Genomic DNA, 20,463 nt, shown 5'->3' with positions numbered 1-20,463 from the left:
TAGGGAACAAATAGCCAAGTCCAGTTGAAAAATCACCCTGCAGGACAAGAAACGGTAAGACTGATTTGTCACACTGGTCACCTAGATGCACATTCTTGAGAGAAGTGTACGCTCAGCTCAGAAGCCTCAAGCCTCCTCTTGCCTCCTCCCCAGTGCTCTGTAGTCATAAGACACCTAAGGGACAGAAGCCAAAACCACCACCAATTCCATCCATAAACTCAGGAATCCTTGCTGTCCCTTCGAGAGCTGGCCAAGTGGCTTCTCTTTCCACAAACAAACAATAATCGAGCTTCCATAGGCAGAAAGTGCTTTGAATTGGGCATAAGGTGAGAAGGCCAAGTCAAAGCAGCGATGCTGAATAAGAGCCCAGAGTCACAGAGCAGCATAGCTCAGCAGGAGAAATTTTTACAAAAGCATCAGCAGCTCCTTAGACCTTTTTGAATGTAACCCAACCCCCACCGCTGGCTGAACATACGACAAGTCAAAACTGTCAAACTGCGCGTATGAATCCCCTGTGGGTTGAACAAGACTGACCTGCCTCTTACTCCTATGAGCCAGGCTGACCAAGGATGTTTTTATTATTTGGTCCCCTTTATATAGCTAAGAGTCTTCTGTCCACATTGTGGACCCTGGGGTGGCAAATGCTTCCTTGGTGCGATTAAGGGCTGGAGAACAACAGAAGGAAATTGATGCCCTGATTACACAAGCACCATAGATCACTTTAAACATGAATTTGGGGTGCGGAAACAGGCCCACTCTGTCCACTGTAGGAGTGTAAGGGATGGCAGATGCCTATTGCCGTAGTGAGAGGAAGTCTGTCTTTACAGAGGTAAGTGGAAGACAACCTTAGGAGCTTCATTTGCCTCTGTCCTAAGAGTTGAGCCTTTGCTGTCCATGGAATACAGGACAAACCCACCAAACATTGTCATTTGTAGGACAAGTTCAGAGTGACAACCCTCACACAAGAGGACAGAAAGCTGAGACAGATCTCACTTGCTTTGCTTGTAGGACTCATTTGGCCACCAACTAGCACTCAGACATGTTGGACTTTTCTTCTGTACTCACTCAGTTCATGTGACTAAGGCAGCGGTTTGTTAGGGATTCTCATCAGCAATGGCTGAGGCACATGCCTTAGAGCAGGCGTCTCAACTCCCACCAGCCATGCATGTGGGGATTTTCAATCTGGCCTGTGAGGCAGGGCAGGCCCATTCTCCCCTCCCCCATTGCAGCCCATCACTGGAGGGACATGGCCTTGTGGATTACGTACGGGGCCTGGTGCAGGGTGGCAGCAGTGATTGAGGGCCCCCTCCAATGCTTGTGGCAGCGGGAGCTGTGGAAAAGCAGAGCGTGCTTGGTACTCTCTCTATTCCCCAACAGATCCCACTGCTGTGGGCAGTGCAGGGGGCAGCAGTGGTCAGGCCTTCCAGGTAATCTGAGGTCACGTCTGCCCCTGCAATAGGCTAACCTGTATTGGATTGTTAATGTGACAGTTTGCTACCCAAGACAGACTATACAATCTACTTGGAACTGATAAGTGCAGATTAAGTTGTATACTGCAATACTCTTGTAGTCAACTTAAGGAGAAAGATAGCGGTTACCTGTTTGGGTAACCAGTCATGACTGTGTCTTCTAGAGGAACCTAGGCACTTTGTTTGTTCAGAGCTCTCAGTGTTAAGGCCTGCAATCTACTCATACTTTCAACCCCTAGGAGAGGACACATGAATAACGTCAGCAACAGCCCACAGCAATCTTCAGGAGCTGCTCGTCCAATAGTTTAAAAGGAAAAAAAAAAGGGTCACATGGAAGTTCAAAAACTCAACCCCATCATTGCTGCATATGTCTACTATAATTTATTTCTTCCTTACAGGTAGCAGCAGGAAGAGCCACTCTCATGTAGGCTGAGATACAGGAAGTCCTACAACCAAGAAAGTTCATAAACTGGAGATTTAAAGGAGAGCTGCAATAATTACCTAGAAAACCTGCCTCACACTGAGACCTGAAGTATTTAAACGTGTTCCTCTTACTGAAGAAAGGATTCAGAGGTAACTTGAATTTGATCTATAAGTATCAGCCCAGGAGATTAAAGCCCTCTAGTGTATCCTATCAGACAAAAGGGGTAAGAGCCAGTGACTGGAAACTCAACCCAGAAACAAGTTCTCAGTTGTAGAGATATTGGCCATTGGAAAAGCCTAACAGTCGATGTGCTGGATTGAGATTTGAAATCTTTAATTTAAAATGGGATGCCCAAGAGATGTGCTCTAGAGCAGTGATGGGCACCCTAGGCTAGCAAATGGCCCTCCCAGGAAACCATCATGCTGACACACCAAAAGAGCAGTCCTGTGGCACTTTAAAAGATTAACAAAATAATTTATTAGGCAATAAGCTTTCACGGGGCAGACCAACTTCTTCAGATCTGGAGACAGTGCTGTAGAAGTGGGTCTGCCTGATGAAAGCTCATCACTTAATAAATTATGTTGTTAGTCTTTAAAGTGCTACAGGACTGCTCTGTTGTGTTGTTAGGATGCAGACCAACACGGCGACCTCTCTGTGACTTTGCAAAATCCTGGGCTCCAGTAGCTTTGCTAGCTGTGCTTGCATCCCTCATACCTGTATGCAATCAGCACACGCTTTGTGCCCTTGCTTTACCTGTGTCATTTTAGTAATATGTATGGTTTCTGCCCACACAGGAAAAAAGCCAAAAGAATCTAGCAACCCTGCACATGGGCAGCAGTAAATAGAATGTCTTGAGGGACCTGCACCTACTGTGCTCGGGCTAGGAGTCTTTGGGTTTAAAAAAAAAAAAAAAAAAAATGGTATCAATGACCTGAGTTCAGACTACATGATAAGGGCCTTCATGACAGCCAGGGAAAACCAGACTGCCTTGACTGGTATTAGAGAAAACTTAAACGCCACAAGTGTTAAGTTTCATAATGCAGGAGGGAAAAAAAAGGCAAAACCTCTTAAAGAAAACCTCTGCAAGTCACATCTTAATACATGAATGCTGGTGTTTTGTCTCTTTAAGTCAAATACAGATAGTTGTTTTCCCTTTTTGGGTCTCATCTAGCAGAAGAGACTTTCCAATTAAAATATCCTGTGAGTTTATTTTCTTCTGTGACTGATACATTTTCATCTCCAGACATGGTTTAAATCATATGAAAACTGTTTAAGATCTTCTTTTTTAATTGTAAAAGTGTCCGCTGAGACTATCCAAAGATCAGCAGAAATCTACCAGCATGGAGTACAATTGCTGTACACATTCAACTACTAAGATCATGGCAACCATGTGGAAAGATCAGTGGAGATAGTTACTTTGGAATACAACTCAGGATTTGGGACAAGTGACGATTAGGTTATAAGTTCTTTCCTTACAATCAGCATGACACTGATAGATATCAACGCCTGGATGGTCGCACAGTGTTCAGCCAACAGTGGATGTATTGTCAATATTTTAAATGGATTTCACACCCTGGCTGAATGCAACTCTTATGAAGTAACACCTTTTATTGGACCAATACGTGCTGGTGAAAGAAGATTTCAAGCTTGCTTCAGACTGGAAGAAGAGTTCTATATAGCTTAAAAGCTTGTCTGTCTCCCCAAACAGAAGTTTGTCCAGTAAGATGTTGCTTCATCTACCTTGTCTAATACCCCAGGATCAACAAGGCAGCAGCCCATACAATGGAAGATAGCAAAATGATCAAACTGAGTCAAATTCAAAAAAATTAGCAGCATCAACACAACGTTATGTTGCAAGTCTGAAGAGTATGATCCTCCTGGAAAATCACATTAATTTGACAGATGGGTGATACTTGTAGCTATAGTAGGATGCAGATAAACTTGAAAACTCTGCCTGAGTGATAAAGTTGTAAACCAAGTGTTGTCAAATGCACAAAGAAAATACTTCTCCTTGGCTGAAGAAGTGTATGTATGTTACTGGAGGGGTAATTGCGCAAAAGGACTTTAAGATGTACAACATTACCACAGAGTATTTTTTCAAAATGATCAGGGTATGCTATTTAACAATACTCTTTCCTTCAAGAAACCTCAAGGGACATCTTTGAGCATTTCTGCTGTTTTGGTCAGAGAATACTGACTGACTAAAGATTTTAGACACTGCGCCTGCCAGAGTGAATATACGTGTATTGTTTTCAATGACTTCATTTAAATGTTCGGACTGAGATGAGACCACATAATCCAAATACTGTAACTCAGTTATAATTAATCCTGAAGAGCACCAGGGTCACTACTCCATCACTTTTTAATCTTCATACTGTATTACTGAACATGCAACCTAACAATGGAAAGCACTATATAAAAAGCTCCGTTTTTACACAACTAAGCTTGTTCACTCCTGAAAGACAAATTTTAGGAAAAGGGAGCGCACATAGCTTAAAAAATGAATTTGCACTTCATACCAGCTGTGGATAGGGCATTTTGAGACACTTTCTCCAGAATTTAGCTGGATTTTTGAAATTCTGAATAAAAAAAATCAAGCAGTAGAGACTCTCCTCAGGTTACTGCACAAGGCTAGCTAGCCCAAGGCCAGGGAAACCAATGTGCCCAATTTCTCTACTAAATAAAATATTTCTTCAGCTCTCACATAGTGAAAAGTAAGAACAGCACAGGGTAACGACTACAGGTATTCCAGCAAATATATTTTCTGCTAACAAGAACGATGGGATCACAAGCAATTTGAAGACACAGAGAATGATCAGAAGGAAGAGCCAAGCAACGGTAAAATTAAGGATGTTGTTTAAAATTTGGAGAAGAGGAAAATAATGGCCATGGAAACCATTTTGGAATCTCACTGATGTGGAAATTAAGACCCAATTTTTCTGTGCTTCATGGTTAAGCAGTTGATTGTTCCAGAGAACTTTTTAGATCAAAGTTATATTCAACACTTCACCTTTTGAAGACATAAGATAGCAATAACTGTTAGAACTGTTGCACATGAATCCCTAAATTTAAACCAGAATCATTAGATTGGCCAAATTTAAAAGTAGGCTCATTTCTAGATTGCAGTCCAGCTGTGCATATGTGAAGAAAACCATATGCAGATGTTACAAGAACTGAGATCACGCTTTGTATTTTACCCTAATTCAAAACAGGATACACTAATTTGATAGAACAGACAAAAATGGAAAAAAACCCAACTATTCTTACTAGATGATTTGATGAGGGAGGTGAATCAAGATTCTACAGATTCCATGGAATTAAGTGCTGAAGAAAACCAAAATAAAGTTTGTTTAAAAACACTCAAGATAAATAAATCACAACTTAAGTAGCACATCAAATACTTTATGGGTAAAATGAATGTTACAGTTTCTTAAATGTACATCAAGGGATACCAGTTAAAACAGATGATAAAAATCAATATTGAGGTTCAGCTACAGATTTATTTAATTGCTTAAATGATTTAGGCTGGCATTTCCCAGGGAGCCAGGCATGCACAGCTCACTGGAATGCCACAGGTGTTGTTATTTTAAGCCAGAAGGTATAACTGTAATGAGCAGGAATCTGTTTGCAATGGGGAAAAATGGAACATCTTTTTACAGAGAATCTTCAGTTTTTCACATTTTGTGGGTAAAAAAATCATACAATAGAGCCCTATTGATCTGAGCCTCCAACCATTACCCTTTCTGGATTAACTGAACCAGGACTGACAGGCCAAGTCCTATCGCCTGCGGTTTAAAGCTGTCTAGATAACCCAGATTTTTGATTACCTGAGCTGGCCCTGGTCCTAATTAGATCAGATAAATGGAGTCCGATTGTATCAACAAAACAGTGTTCAATATCTACATATGCAGTGTGACTAGGAAAAGTACATTTAGGAGTTTAATATTAATCACAGAAAAAACCACCCCATATTTTTATGTTTGAGAGAATTTGGGGTTATCATGGAAAACTAGACTCTCCAGTGATCATTTACTCTAGCGACATTCATAAACAGTCAAGATTTTCACTCAGTAACCTCTGCAGCAAGCCAACTCTTGGTGCCTTTGAAAAATGCCAGCCTTAGCTGGTGCTGGACACTGAGTGAGAGAATTCTGGTTTTGAGCAAGCAGCACTATGGTGAACAGACCTCTGAGCATGCTTTTCATGCAATATGGTAGGGTCTCTATATTCACAAACCTTTGCAAATTCAGTTATTGGGGAGTGGTCGCTTCCCCTGGGACCCCAGGCAGGGAGCGCCAGCAGACACTGCTCCCTCCCGGGCCTTGGACAGGGAGCGCCAGCAGCCGGGGGCTGCCATATTCACAAAATTCAACATTTGTGAAGGTTCTCAACATGGAAACCTGGCAAATATCGAGATTCTACTGTACTCATCTTCCGAGGCAGCTATGCTGAAGAACCTCGTAACAGCAGGGTTCCAGGATATGTAAAAGATTGGGTCACAGCATGATCTCACTGTCGTGAGTTGTGCTGTAACACGTTAAGGTCCCTAATGGAATGTGCTCAAGATGTAAAAAGAATGCACCAAAAAAGTCATTGTTACAAGCAAGTGGCAGCAGCTGAGTCACAATATTGGCCAGCATTAACTTGAACTGCTGTTCTTCACCGGTCCATTGTGGCAGGAAGCCTGAGATACAGCCTCATATAGAATTTACTCACTTATAGATTGGTTCCCATTGATACACCTTCAGAAGAAGTGGGTTTGCCCCACAAAAGCTCATGAAAGACCAACAACATAATTTGTTAGGTAAAGTGCTACATGACTGCTGTTTTCTTTTGAGTAGACAAAAGAATGTTAAGCAAATGATTTTAACAGTGATTCTTTCCATGCTCATAACAGCCCAAACTGTTCATTACAAGTGTAGCAGATTCCCTACAAGCCCTTCTGGATTCACTATCTAACAAAGGATTGCTGCTCCTGGAGATATTGCAAGTTCAAGGTTGATAACAGGAAACCTTCATTCTTCTTCTACTCATCATTGTGAAACATACACATGAAATAATGTAGCTATTCATTGATCTTGCTAGCCTGTAAACAATCCAAGCTGACAAAGTTCTGCTCAAATCCTTCTCCGCCATGCCACCCCACTAGAGTGAATCTGTCTTAGAGCAGGCAACACATGGACACAGAGTGATTAAAATGTTCACTCCGGTATACCCCTTTTTTGGCAATCTTCTTCCAACCTGCTCGAACCAACAGGCTCACGCAAATCCAAGTGATCCAAGTGCCACTTTTAACACAGAACCAACAGCGTGACATTTCCCAAGAATGTTCAATTTATTCCCAGCACATAAGTACAGCTGAATTAATCCAGGAGTCTTCTACAAACACTACATAAGGTTCTCACCACCATAGCAACCAAAGTCTGGTGTATATTGACCAGTTAGACTGACATATGAATGTCTCTTAGTGATCTGAAAAATCCACATCTCAGAGACGTAGGCACTGCTAGGTGGACAGAATTCTTGCTTCAAACTAGCTATTGCCTCTTAAGGAGGATGATCATCAGTGATGGGAGAACCCCTCCCATTGCTAGAAAAAGTGTCAGCACTTAATGCTATAGCAGCACCACTCTTGCATTGTGAGGGAGACACTAGAAATGTAAAATCCCATTTAATTAGTTAACCCGCTAAAGTATCAATTAAATGGGGTGGGAGGCAGCCCAAGGGGCCAAAGATGAGGGCTGCTTTGGCTGGGCTACAGTGCCCTGATCCGCAGCAGACCCCATGAGTCTAGAACATCCCCCAGCCCATGGCAGGCAGGAGGTGCGGGGGGGAGGGGAAGGTGTGCTGCAGCCCTCATCAGTTAACCAAAACTGATAAGTCTCACCCTAACATAACCAGTAAACCTCATCTGTTTTGGGTGAGACTTACAGGTTAACCATTAATACCCCTAGGAGACTGCAGAAGACTCATGAAAGAAAACCAAAACTACACTGTGAACTGTTTTAAGTAATTTTCACCATGCACTAAACCTGAGGTGGGGTATCTTCTTCAGGTCATTGATGCATAGACAAATTAGTCAGGGAGTCAGGGCTAAGGGGCTTGGGTGAGAGGGATGATGCAGGAGCAGTCCAGAGGTTGATGATCTGGGCCGGAGCAGGTTGCAGGAGCAGCCTATGGATGAGGGAATCTGGGAAGCAGTGGAGGGTTTGGTGTGAGGGGTCTGAAAGGGAGGGTCTGCATGGGAGAGGGGTACAAGAGCCATCTGGAGGCATGAGGTCTGGGCAACAGGGGTGCACTTACCTTTGCAGCACCCCCAGACGCACATGGCTCTACATCCTCACCCCCTGCTCCCAGGCAATTTACTCGGCTGCTCTGATTGGCCAGAATTCTGGCCAATCAGAGCAGCAGTAAGAAGCCCACAGGCAGGCTATCCAAGTCCCGCTGCTCCCCCTCCCTTCTCCCAGCTGGGGGAACAGCAGTAAGCACACGCAAAAAAACAAACAAACAAAACACACACACACACACAAAAAACCCAATACCCACAGTAGTACAGTATTCTCAAACATTCTGCTTAATCTACAATCCAGTGGACTAAAGAAATACTGCAGGTCTTTGAGAACTATATCCAGGACCACACCTCAGTTTCAAAGCCCAACAGCCCTACAAATGGGTGTTCTAAACCATCTGGCTTCTGGTGTGCCCTGCAAAACCCTACTTTTCAAAGACAAGTTGTCTTCAGAGTCCATGGGCAGAGGTAACACAGGAATCCCCCTGCTTGGGCACAGTACTAAAGTACTCAGCAAAGAAGAATCACAGCTGATGTCTGGTACCTGACTCTCAAAGGTTTACTCTAGACCAGTGTTTCCGAAATGGGGTTCCACGGGAACCTGGGGTTCCACAAGGTGAAAATAAAGGTTCTGCAAGAAAATCCCATTACAATAGCTGACTCCTCTGCAGCTCCCTGCCCTGCCATTGCTGAAACAGTAGAGCTGAATTTAATTGGTTTAATGACAGGCAGGCAGGCTGGCTAGAGGGATCCAGATGTTAAACCAACTCAATTTAGTTTCATTACTTCAGTAGTGGCAGACCAGGAAGCCACTGACTGTCACTCACTCTTCTTGGTATCCAAGCAGCCACACCCCTCCAGCTCACACCCTCTCCCCCATGGAACACCTCCATACCAGCCTTCCTTCTGCTGGGCACACGTGGCTGCCCGCTGTAGGCTCCCCAGCCAGCAACACGGATGGGTTAGTCCTGGGGGCAGTTTGGGGCTGAGAGGGGTTAAGCACAGAGACGAAAAGTAGGTTTGAGGCTGGTTTGTGGGGTAAAGCTTGGGGATAAGGGAGTGGATTTGGAGGCTGAGGTAGGTAAAGCCTCGAGATGGGGGGCACATTTGGGGGCTGAGTGAGGTAGAACCTAGGAATGGGATTCCACAAAATTCTTTTGAGTTGAAATTGGGAAACACTACTCTAGAATGCTACAAGCCCAAAATGTCTGGGATAGTTAAGAATGCTAGACTATTCAAAAATACTATATTAGATACCCAGAAAACTTCACTGACAGCATAGTAATACCACATCTTGGTACTACCTCTTGCTCATGCATTTCTGTTCACTGACAAAGTGCTGAAAACGCTGGCCAGTATCACAGAACAGAAAAGAAAACTGTTAAGACTTGGTAATTTTAAACAGACATTATTAATTCACTTTTGTAATGATTTGTACTAAAAACATAAAAGCACCTTAGACATTTGCTTGCATCTGTCACTGGAAACCCTGAACTTTTTACTGTGGTCAAAATGCTAGTGCTCGTCCTCTGCCAACCACCATTACAAAATAAGGTTAACTAGTCAGAAAACTAGTCTTTCAAACATTAGCTGTCCATCTCTTTTTATTAGGTGGCAGGTTTAAAGCAAACAAAATTATTTCTCCACGCAACACACAAGAACAGAACCTTACCAGGGTTCAAAAGAGACCTGGATAAATTCACCAAGGCTAGGACCATCAATGGCTATTAGCCAGAATGGGTATCAATGGTACGCCTAGCCTCTATTGCCCAGAAGGTAGAAATAAATGACAAGGGAGAGATTACTTGTTGATTACCCATTCTGTTTGTTACTCTGGGGCATTCGGTATTGGCCACTGTTAGAAGACAAGATATTGGGTTAGAGGGACCTGGGGTCTGACCATCCCTATGTTATTTTTCTAAACAAAACAAAAATGCAACCTCTCATAAAGATTAAAAGTTACCCAAATGATGAATCTGGATTTAGGGAAAATCTGTTTCTGAGAAGCACATGTGCTATTCTTAAAGTACCTTACTTGAAGAAGTTTTCACTACTCATTGCACACTCGAGCAGGATAAAGAGAAGATGTTCTTTCTTGTGGCTCCATAGGGCACATTCTAACTTGGAACAAAGGAGAAGCAAGTGGTTCGGCTAGTAAGAACTACACTGAAGGTGCACTCCCAAGGCACACTGAAAATCTGCCTGAAGTTTGTGCCCCTCCATGCCACCTGGTTTCAACTGGTACCAGAGAAAAAACTCAGCTGTTTTCACCAGATGTATAGTCTGACAAAGTCTTGCAAGAAAACTAGTACGTAGGAGCTTTCCCACTGGATGAGCGTAGGATGGGTCTGTGTGGCTCAGGATGCTCTGTACCAACAGCTGGTGTCTTGCTACATGAGTAAACGCCCATTCCCCTACCTCACACCCCAGAGAAGCACAGTACAGAAGCAACGAACCCAGTGCTGAAGTGACTGTAGAATTAGCACAAATGTGACACCTGCCACATGGCTGGTGCCCAGCCCAGCCCCAGGGCATGGGGGTCCCTGGGACCCAGCACAGGTGATTTGCTTGAGTGCCTAGTTAGCAGATCCGAAGCCCTTGCCCAACACCCCTTCCCGGAGCCCTGGGCCAGAGCCGCCCACGCCATCCCCAGAAGGGAGCTGTCCAGGGGGTCAGGCCAGGATGCTGCCAGGCCGCACCCCGCTGTGCTACAAGGGCCCTAGGAGACAGCGAGGCTCTGTATCCCAAAGATTCCAGCCTCTGCCCAGCCCACAGGACGGCACAGGAGCGGCCGCCCCCGGAACCGAATCGGGCCGGCCCAGCCCAGCCCAGCTCGCCGTGTGTTATGGCCCGGCCCGCCCGCCTCCCTCCCCGGGTCCCCTCGCTCGCCCCGGCCCGGACCCCCGCCCGGCCCGGCCCGGCTCGCCCCGCCGTACCTTGATGCGCTCGCGGCACTGCGACGGGGTGCGCTCGTAGCCCAGCTCGGCCAGCGCCCGCGAGACGCGCTCGTACATGGCGGGCCCGGGGGCCTTGCTGCCGAAGACGGTGCCGGCGCCCTCCAGCTGCTGGTACCGCGCCTCCACCAGCCGCTCGTTGCCCCACACCGCGATCAGCGCGTTGGTCTCGGCCGGCGTCCACGACATGCCCCGGCAGGCGGCTGCGGCCGCGGCCGCCGCGGCGCCGCCGGGCGAGAAGGAGACGGAGGGCGAGGCCCCGCCGCGGCCCCCCGGCCCGGCCCCCGCGGCGGCGGCGCAACCCGGCCCGGCCGGCCCCAGCGGGGAGGCGCCGCTGGGCGTGGAGGGGTCGGAGAGGCTGGGGTTGCCGTCGCTCAGCGCCCCCGGCGAGCCCGGCGACAGCACCTCCATCTTGGGGATCTTCAGCGGCGACTCGGCGGCCGGGAGCTGCGAGGAGCCACAGGGCGCCGCCATATTGGAGCTGCCGAGCCGAGCGGGCGGACGTGACGCGCACCGGAGGAGGGGCTTCCGGCGGAGGGGAGGGAAGCGGGAGAAAGGGAGCGCGCGCGGGAAGCACGTGCCCTAGGGGAGGGCGCTCGAGGACGGGGTGGGGGCGTGGCCTGCGGGGGTTCGCGGCGGCTGGCTGCGCGCGCCGGTCCCAGCAGGGGCGGCTACAAGGGGATTGACTCCGGTGCAGGGTTCTTCTCGTGTGCACGGACGGGCGCCGGCGGGCGCACCGTGGGGCAAAGCGCACAGGCGGGACCTGCAGCCCCGGCCTTTGTACAGTTGCACAGCAGAGGCTTTGCTTTTCAGTTCCCACGGGGGGCTAACACATACACGTATTGGCCTACTAGAGCCGGGGTTCTGAGTTCACAGAATCCCAGGGCGGGAAGGGACTTCAGGAGGTCATCTAGTCCAGCCCCTTGCTTCACGCAGGATCAACCCTCACTAAGTCATCCCAGCCAGGACCTTGTCCAGCTGGGACTTAAAAACCTCAAGGGATGGAGAATCCACCACCTCTCTAGGCAACGCATTCCAATGCTTCACCACCTGCCTGGTGAAGTAGTTTTTCCTAATGTGTAACCTACACCTCTCCCTCTTTAACTTCAGACCATTGCTCCTTGTTCTGCCATCTGACACCACTGAGAACAGTTTCTCACCCTCCTTTTTAGAGCTCCCCTTCAGGAAGTTCAAGGATGCTATTAAATCACCTCTAAGTCTTCTCTTCTGTAAACTAAACAAGCCCAAATCCCTCAGCCTCTCTTCATAGGTCTTGTGCTCCAGACCTTTAATCACTTTTGTTGCCCTTTGCTGAACCTGCTCCAGCAAATCCACATCCTTTTTATACTGGGGGGCCCAAAACTGGACACAATATTCCAGATGTGGCTGCACCAGTGCCAAATAAAGAGGAATAACTACTTCTCTAGATCTGCTTGAAATGCTCCTTCTAATGCACCCTAGGATGCCGTTAGCCTTCTTGGCTACAAGGGCACACTGTTTACTCATATCCAGCCTTTCATCTACCATAACCCCTAGGTCCCTTTCTATCATACTGCTGCTGAGCCAGTCGGTCCCCAGCCTGTAACAATGGTTGGGATTCTTAGGCCCCAGGTGCAGGACTCTACACTTCTCCTTATTGAACCGCATCAGATTTCTTTTGGCCCAGTCCTCCAATTTATCCAGGTCACTCTGGATTCTCTCTCTACCCTCCAACAAATCTACCTCTCCCCCTACTTTTGTTCAATCCTTGAGGAGGCCAATTAAGGATTGGGGCAAATAGATGTCAGGGAGGGTGCTTGGCCCTGCCAAGGGGGCAGGGGACTGGACTATATGACCTCCTGAGGTCTCTTCCAGTTCTTGGAGATGTGTATCTCCAATTATATTTCCTAAAAGACAAAGTGGCCAAAGGTGAAAGTTGGATCCTCCACACTGAGGTAGTGCCAGAGTTGAGAGGTTGCCTGGGTAGTGCCAGGCCTGGTGCCTGGGCATGGTGCTCCAGTCAGGGTGGACACAAGAGGGATGAAACTAGCCTTGCACTGGCAACGCTAAACCTGGCATTCCCCAACTTTCAATGGCTTGCCTTGCAACTTAGTATGTTCTTCCTGGTGTAATATTTGCCATGCAAGGAGTTCATGGTATTCCTGCAAAGTTCAGGAGAGTTTTTTTCTTGCCACACATCTATTAGCATCTCTTTGAAAATCCCACTGTCTTAAAAACAGCAACACCAGTTTTCATTTCTTTTCCTTCTCCTTGAGGTTTGCCTGTGGCCTCAGTAATTCACATAGCTTCATTCTCTGTGTAGGGCAGTGATATCACAAACTATGGCCGTGTTATTCAGAGCAGTTATGTGAATTCCTCCTAATCTGGGTATTTCCTTCCTCCTCACACTGCTGGAAAGCAGCTGTCTAGCAATGCATAAGGGTGTGAGAAGTTGCATGGAACGTTACTGGTAGCTGATAGGCATACCTGTAGGAGTGACACCACTACAACTTGCACCTTTTTTGGGCAAAGGAGGCGCTATCCGAGCCACTATTTACAATTTTAAAACTCACGGAAGTAGAGGGTGTGACATGCAGTGTAAACAGACAAGGAGGGTCATGGACTAGGAGGAGACTCATAAGATTGTTCATCTCTCTTGCTGCTCCAGGTGGAAAGAGAGCACCTTAAGGCTACGTCTACACGTGAAGCCAACATCGAAATAGCTTATTTCGATGTAGCAACATCGAAATAGGCTATTTCGATGAATAACATCTACACGTCCTCCAGGGCTGGCAACGTCGATGTTCAACTTCAACGTTGCGCGGCACCACATCGAAATAGGCGCTGCGAGGGTACGTCTACATGCCAAAGTAGCACACATCGAAATAAGGGTGCCAGGCACAGCTGCAGACAGGGTCACAGGGCGGACTCAACAGCAAGCCGCTCCCTTAAAGGGCCCCTCCCAGACACAGTTGCACTAAACAACACAAGATCCACAGAGCCTACAACTGGTTGCAGACCCTGTGCCTGCAGCATGGATCCCCAGCTGCCGCAGCAGCAGCCAGAAGCCCTGGGCTAAGGGCTGCTGCCCACGGTGACCATAGAGCCCCGCAGGGGCTGGAGAGAGAGCATCTCTCAACCCCCCCAGCTGATGGCTGCCATGGAGGACCCGGCAATTTCGACGTTGCGGGACGCGGATCGTCTACACGGTCCCTACTTCGACGTTGAACGTCGAAGTAGGGCGCTATTCCGATCCCCTCATGAGGTTAGCGACTTCGACGTCTCGCCGCCTAACGTCGAAGTTAACTTCGAAATAGCGCCCGACGCGTGTAGCCGCGACGGGCGCTATTTCGAAGTTAGTGCCGCTACTGCGAAGTAGCGTGCACGTGTAGACACAGCTTATAGCACAGGGGGAGTTGGCCAAGATGTACGGTTGGAAACTCACCTCCGCACCGCAGCAACCTTGGAGTTGTTGTGACAGTAACTGACCCCTGACAATGCACTGCACAAAACCAGTGAGTCACTCAGTGTCTTTACTTAGGTAGTTGGAAGAATTCACAGATGACAGGCGTCTCCATTGGCTTTTTTATTTTGTCTCAGCTTCAGCAATGGAGAATTATGCCTAGTGTTCAAGTGATGTCAATTTATAACCACGACAACAACAAAAAACTGTCCTGCCCTTCAAAACTGCCTCTTGTGACACTTGTCAAATTCCAGGGATGATGCAAATGCTGTGGTGTAATGCAATTTCTTTGGGCAGGAAGGGACACACAGAAACTTAAACATTTGACTTTTCTGAAACATTTTCAATTGTGAAATCTGGGCTGTCTAGCCATTAAAATTAATTGCAATTAATCATACAATTAAACATTCATTTTAGTTAACTGCACAATTAATTGCACTGTTAAAGAAGAATGGAATTCTGTGTAAGTGTTTTGGTGTTTTCAGAATCCAAAGTATACAGTGCTCGCTTTATATTGATTTTCATTATAAAATATTTACAGTACACTGTAAAAACAAAAGACATTGTATTTTCAGTTCACCTCACACAAATACTCCTATTAGGTCCAGCTCATTGACACTCTTGACATGATGCACAATAGGCTCTTACTTCCCAGAGAGCCACCCTTTGGAGGTGTTTTTCTCATCTTCACTGAGCAATGAACCTAGCCAGTTTGGTCCTCCTCTTGTTCTGAATATATTTGTGAAATGTTTTTGTTACCCTCTCCAATTTTGCCCCTACACACTTGTGTTTATTTGTTTATATTCGTCCTTTGTAACTTGATGTCATCATCAACATCATCAATAACTGTGGGCTCAGCGTCTGTTGGTGTCCGATGCTTCTCTTCCTATTTCCTTCCATCTCTCCCTGTCCAGCGTGGAGTGGCTTAGTTTCTGTAGACTAGCCCTGCACCAACCTACTATGTCAGGTACCCATTCTCTGTGGGGTCTGCCTCTCCCATTCCAACCGGCCATTCGGTTGAACCTGAGGTAGTTTCCACTCTAGGGCTTCTTTTTGATTTTTAGATCATTCAGGATCTCCTGGGGCAGCCAGGGTGATGTCTTGCCATACTTCATGTCTTTCCATGCAGGGGACTCATGTACTCCTGCACCCTCAGTACGTCTGTCTGTCCCAGTTGGTTTTTGTTTTGCTCTTGTTTCCCATGGGACGTTACGACCAGCTTGCTCAGCTTGCTGAAGGCTGCCTTTTTGAAGCCCATTCTCTTTATTTTGCTGTTCTCCCTCCTACCATCACTTAGCTGCTTTCACCCAGGCATAATCTGAGGCATGGCGGGAAGCAAGGTTGCAATATCCCTCTTTGCCTGGCCAGTTGGATATGGAGCCAATAGCGTGGCCCACGGTTGGGCAGCTGCCCATTCAGAGATGAATAGGAATGCCTCTGGATCGTTGCCTGGTCCCATCTTCATGAGACGAATGGGTAGATCCACCAAGACATCTCTGGACACTGCCCCGCAGGGTGGGTCCTACAGGTCCATTTACATATAATGTCGCTGCCCCCTGCTGGACCAGGTGCTCTTGTTGGCTCTGGTGCTGGGGGTCCAGACTGCAGAGAAGGTGCTGCTGTTGTTCCTGATCCTGGGTCATGTGAAGCAGGTGCAGGCCGGCCCTCGTGCCCCTGCCCCTCTCAGCACACTTCCGCTTCTAAGGACTACCTGCTCGTCCCTGGGCCTGAAGTGCCTCACTCTCCTCACAGGACGAGGCCAGAAGGAGCAAGTGGTCCATGACTCCTCCCTGTCTGAGCATGATATTCCCCCTTCCACCAGTCAAGCCATGAGCTCACTGGCCCACTCGCATGCCCCCTCCCCACCTGAAGAACATCCTTTTTCCTCTCTCTTCCCACTTCAACCCCTGGCTGCCCTCACCCCCAGAGCAGAGCAGAGCAGGGGAGCCTTGCGGCAGAAGGGGGAGAGGCAGCACTGGATGGGCAGACCTTTGTCCTTCTATGGCAGCAGACATTGCCATTCCTCTAGCAGCCTCTGGATTAGACTGCAAGCTCCTGGGCAGGGCCCTGTTCTGTGCCTTATGTGTGCATCTCTTAGCACCACAGAGGCCTGGGCCAGCCAGGGCCCTAAGTGCTACCCTGGCTGCAACAGCAACTTTGGCCATTAATAACTCCTTGGTGACGAGTCACTGAAAACTGCAAGTGAGAATTTCCGGCGACAAGCTCTAAACAGCACAAGTCCCGACACGGGAACGTTTCTTGCGAACACCTTCTACAGTAGCAAGTTTTCAATGCAAAGTAGCACTGGCTTCCCCTGGACTGCGCCTTACACGCCGACAGCCCCTCTCGCTGGATGGAGCAGCTCACATTTCAGTAGCTGCCCTAGCAGCCCTTCTTTTCAAGGGTCAAAACCATTTCAGAGAGTCCCAGGGCCGGAAGAGACCTCTGAAGTCATCAGTGCAGCCCTCTGCCCGAAGCAGGACCAACCCTGACATCCTTAGCTCCTGGTTTCAGGCTCTCTGAACCGTACAGAACAGACACCTTCAGGGGCAATGGCTCCCAGGAGGCTTGGAAATTTTTTTAAACCACGGAAAATCTCTGGCAGCTGGAGATTTTGTTCGTTTTGTTTTGCTTTTTTCCTATGACAAATGTAAAATACCATAAATCTGACCTGCCCATTGTGAGCACGGCAATAACAGACACCAGCTGGAGGCCGGCACTGGCCTGGTTACAGGTCCGAGGGAGGACCACGCTTAGCTGGGGTTGGGGATGGAATGTACGAAGGCCTTAGCAAGCAGGGTTCATTTCTAGTTCTGCTCAGCTGACATCTAGCTGGGGCTTAGCTAACTGTGATTAGGCTTCGCCCTCTTTGTGGCCTCTCTGACCAGGGGCCAGGCATGCTGCTTTCAGGAACCTGCTGAGATGATCCAGATTAGCGCCTCTGTTTCTGTGGCCAGTTCTACACTAGGGGGCAATGTGGAGCAGCAGTGAGTAGCCCAGCTGCAGTGGATAGACCTCCCATGCAGGGAGTAGGTGAGAGAAACTCCAGCTGACTTCCCCAACTCCTCGCTGCCAGGCTGGGAAGCACTGGGAAAGGAGTAGCTAATAAGAGAGAAATATCCTGTTGCCTCTCTATAAATCCTCGGTATGCCCACGCCTTGGGTGCTGCATGCTGGTGTGGGGGCCTCATCTCAGGAAGGATTGATTAGTGCTGGGCAAGAGAACAGACCCAATTAGGAGAACAGGACAGCTTCTGCGTGAGGGGAGACGAATAATAAGACTGGGACTTTTCCATTTGGAAAAGAAGAGGAGACTCAGGGGGGATCTGAGAGAAGTCTGTACAATCGTGACAGCTGTGGGGAACGTGAGTAAGGAGAAGTTGTTTACTTGTTCCATAGTACAAGACCTAGGGGACACCACAGGAAATCAATGGGCGGCAGGTTTAGCACTAGCAGACAGAAGGTTTTCTTCACCCTGCGCACGGTCGGCTCTCAGCGGTGGCATTCAGAGCCGGGGTGCGGGGGGGAGCGTTGAACCGGGCTGAAGGGGCTGTGCGAGGCCTGAGCGGAGTGAGGCCCTTGCGCCAGAGTTACTGCCCCTTGTACCATGCACCAGGCCCGGCCACCTCCTGTGTCTTTCTGCCCAAAGCCGGGGAGAGCTGATCACACCAGGGTTTGCCCCTGCAGAGGGTGTGGCTCACTAGTGCCTGTGGAGAAGAGGCCCGCCAGTGGCCTGCCTGGGAGGGCCCCGGGGTCTCCCTAGCCCTAGGGTTTAGGAAGTCAGCTGCGGCTGGTCTGTCCCATCCCACACAGGGCATGCAGCAGATCAGGGAGCTGGCTGGGGCTGGGCTCTGCTGGCTGAGACCGCGAGGGGGAGCCCTGACTCCCTGGCAGCGGCAGAGCTGGAGGATACGGCCTGCGAGGCATTGACAGTTCTTGCTGTGGCACCGGCCCCCTGCACTCAGAGCTGGGGTTGGAGAGCTGTGGTCCTCCTGCTTGCAGCCCCGGGGCCTGGCGTAGGTCAGCACTCCGGGAAGCCGCTGCGCAAAGGCCGGTCCCTCAGTGACACCCCGAGAGCGGCACTGGGTGGGAGCAGCAACGGGCCCTGCTGGTACCTCTAGCGTGCAGCACACAGCCCCGAGGGCAGCTGCACTTTGTGACAAGGAGGGGCAGGGCTGGGAGGCCCAGGGAAGGAGCTGGCCTGCAGGGGGATTTTGCGGTACAAGGTGGCAAACTGAGCCCGGGGGGGCAGGGCTGCAGGCCCAGGTGGCAGCACTGTCCCCCCATGCACCCAGGACCTGTCTGTTTGGGCAATGTAAAAGGGCCCCTGTGGCTGGGGGCAGGAGCAAGAAGGAGGGAGGTGCCCCAGCCCCACAGGGGTCCTCACTGCACAGAGCAGGGCTGAGACCAGCCTGCTGCAGATGAGATCACAGCCTTATTTTTATGGCCACTGCTGCCCACTGCCGGACGGGCTGGGTCAAGGACCCCGCCCTGTGCCGGACACCACTGGGTACCACCATGGCTTGGCACCCGCAGTTACTCTCCCCTCACCATTGGCTGGGCAGGAGCTGCAGTGATAGGCCCAGCTCTGATCTACCCAGCCTCAGGTATTCCCCACAGCAAGGGTGGGGCAGCTCTGTTACAGGCACTGCAGGGACCGGGCGCTCCCAGACCTCCACCTCTGTCTCCAGCCTCTGCCCCAGTGTGGGCATGGGGCCTCCATCGACCCAGTGGCTGCCAGCGCCCGGGCAGGGACAAAGGAGGGTGGCAAATGCCATCGGAGAGAAACCTCTGCGCAGGTGATCTCAGGAGCGGGACCGATTGCCACGTCGCTGTGGCTGCCCATCACCCTGCACTCGCTCCCCAGAGCCGGGGGATGTACCAGCTTGCACCACTCCCTGGCTTACGCTCGCTGTTCATTGACTCCCCCGGCCTCATTAATCAAAGCTGCACTGAAACGAGCCCCAGAGAGCTCAGGGTTTCCCCTCTGTTCCCAGCCTGCTTTAATTAGGTTCTCAGTGGGAGGGCTTCCAGCACACACACACCCCAGGCCCAGGCCGCCGCAGGGACCTTGGGACACTGGCCACGAATGCTGCAGGTTGCAACCTGGCCGTAGCAAAACAGGCATCTTGACCTCCTCTTTGTGTCCGCTGTGCATATCCCCTCAGCTTTTCAGGCTCTGAAGGGCTCCCATTGGCAGCCCCAGGATGAGAGTGCAGTCGTAATTCACCCCGAGTGCCAGGTCTCCTCGAGGGCCCAGCCCCAGAGGGACATAGCCGGACTGGCCGCTTGTCCCGCTAGCCACTGAGCGGTGTTAACAGCCAGCTGATTCAGACAGCTAGCAAGCGGCCCTGCTCCCGGGGCAAGGCTCTGCAGGCGGTGCTGCCTGGTCGTAATCGACAGAGCACGCACGCAGCTAGGGACTGCAGCCGCGTCCTCGTGGGAGATGCACAGCTCCGCAGGGCAGAGCCTTGGGCCACTCATCTGCATCGCAGGCTGAGAATTGTCCAGCTTTGCTCTCTGCCTGGGGCAAAGCCCAAGGGAGCACTGTCACCTGCCCCTCCTGCGCTCACCTGGCCCCTCACTCACCTAACTATCACCTGCCCCTGCCGCGCTCACCTGGCCCCTCACTCACCTAACTATCACCTGCCCCTCCTGCGCTCACCTGGCCCCTCACTCACCTAACTATCACCTGCCCCTCCTGCGCTCACCTGGCCCCTCACTCACCTAACTATCACCTGCCCCTCCTGCGCTCACCTGGCCCCTCACTCACCTAACTATCACCTGCCCCTCCTGCGCTCACCTGGCCCCTCACTCACCTAACTATCACCTGCCCCTCCTGCGCTCACCTGGCCCCTCACTCACCTAACTATCACCTGCCCCTCC

At 49.7% G+C, this 20,463-nt stretch overlaps 1 protein-coding gene across 3 annotated transcripts in view; it reads right to left on the bottom strand.

Moving 5' to 3' along the window:
* The window catches only part of MSANTD2 (Myb/SANT DNA binding domain containing 2), a 42,626-nt gene extending 31,007 nt beyond the window's left edge, over window positions 1-11,619 (bottom strand). For all 3 annotated transcript variants that reach the window (XM_074977103.1, XM_074977101.1, XM_074977102.1), the window contains exon 1: window positions 11,119-11,619. In XM_074977103.1, coding sequence (XP_074833204.1) covers window positions 11,119-11,610 — 492 coding nt within the window. In that variant the 5' untranslated portion in view covers window positions 11,611-11,619. The remainder of the gene's footprint in view (window positions 1-11,118) is intronic.
* Between the last annotated feature and the right edge of the window lie 8,844 nt (window positions 11,620-20,463).

This window comes from Carettochelys insculpta, chromosome 25, assembly GCF_033958435.1.
Source record: "Carettochelys insculpta isolate YL-2023 chromosome 25, ASM3395843v1, whole genome shotgun sequence".
Lineage (NCBI taxonomy): Eukaryota > Metazoa > Chordata > Testudines > Carettochelyidae > Carettochelys > Carettochelys insculpta.
This window is presented reverse-complemented; position numbering and strand designations above follow the sequence as displayed.